Source organism: Wasmannia auropunctata, unplaced genomic scaffold, assembly GCF_000956235.1.
Source record: "Wasmannia auropunctata unplaced genomic scaffold, wasmannia.A_1.0 LD336060.1, whole genome shotgun sequence".
Taxonomy (NCBI): domain Eukaryota; kingdom Metazoa; phylum Arthropoda; class Insecta; order Hymenoptera; family Formicidae; genus Wasmannia; species Wasmannia auropunctata.
This window is the reverse complement of record NW_012026830.1, coordinates 1,991,324-1,992,332: the sequence shown is the minus strand read 5'-3', so window position 1 is coordinate 1,992,332 and position 1,009 is coordinate 1,991,324. Positions and strand designations below refer to the sequence as shown.

Below are 1,009 nucleotides of genomic sequence, written 5' to 3'. Positions count from 1 at the left end.
TAGTTACGAAAAATGTATCCATAGAATAACCATTTGTTTTTATTTTACAGGCATTGGAGCTAGTGAGGAAATCTGTCCCACCTGTGGTACAGACGCTGCTGGGCGACGAGAAGAGCTCTACCAGACGTGGCTCGCGATCCAGTCTGGCGAATAGCGAACATGAACAAAGTCACGAAGAGGTGAGTCTGCCTTTCTCCCGTTTGTCATTTTGACGTATAAATTAGCCGTATGCACTTCCGCATGCTATGCAGTAGCTGACACAGACACTTATTAGCCGTCTACTATCCTTTTCTTCTTTCTTTTTGTTCTTTTTTTCGTTTCGTCCCGTCGTCCGTCACGTCCGGCACAACCTGATCTGACCGAATTGTGGCCGAATCTCATCGGCGACCGCACACGCACGCATACGAACGCAATCGAACGCAGGCGAACAGTCCGCTATCACTGGTGCAAAAGGCGCTACATGAAGGACAGTCAGCGGTGAGCAGTGGCCAGCACCAACATGACGCTAGTCCAAACAAACCCGGGTTTAAAAACAAGATCTTCCAAGCTTTTGGCATTCACTCGTCATCTACATAGACCGAGTGGATTCCATTTTCCGTTTTCTCGTTAGCTTCTATTCCGCCTTTAATTCGTCAAGTCCGTTCTCTTCAGCTGCGTATCCCTGTATTTTTTTTTTCTAACAGTTTTTATCTATCCTCTTTTACTTTCTAATACTTTCTTATAACACTTATCTCGTCTTATTGTTGAATGCAGAAAAAAAATATATTTTAAATATGTATATACACACACCACATATCTATGTATATGTATATATATATATATATATAATATATATATATATATAAAACGTACTGCAGCTAAAGAGAACAGATCTATTTTACCGTGTTCTCATTCGTCGACGATTTTTTAAGGATGATATCACTGATAAATAGATGTACTTCTGGGGGATGAGCGAGGACTTTAAAATATACTCTCTTTATTCTTTCATATTTAATACACTTATAAGCAA

At 40.2% G+C, this 1,009-nt stretch overlaps 1 protein-coding gene across 6 annotated transcripts in view; it reads left to right on the top strand.

Annotated features, from left to right (window-relative positions):
* Nucleotides 1-1,009, top strand: part of LOC105450551 (kinesin light chain) — a 20,654-nt gene that overhangs the window by 14,985 nt on the left and 4,660 nt on the right. For 3 of the 6 annotated variants that reach the window (XM_011690471.1, XM_011690469.1, XM_011690467.1), the window contains exons 7-8: nucleotides 51-179; nucleotides 424-758. In XM_011690471.1, the coding sequence (XP_011688773.1) occupies nucleotides 51-179; nucleotides 424-576 (282 nt within the window). In that variant the 3' untranslated portion in view covers nucleotides 577-758. Of the gene's footprint in view, nucleotides 1-50; nucleotides 180-423; nucleotides 760-1,009 lie in introns of those variants that run through there. The other 3 variants (XM_011690470.1, XM_011690468.1, XM_011690472.1) reach the window with 2 other exon arrangements.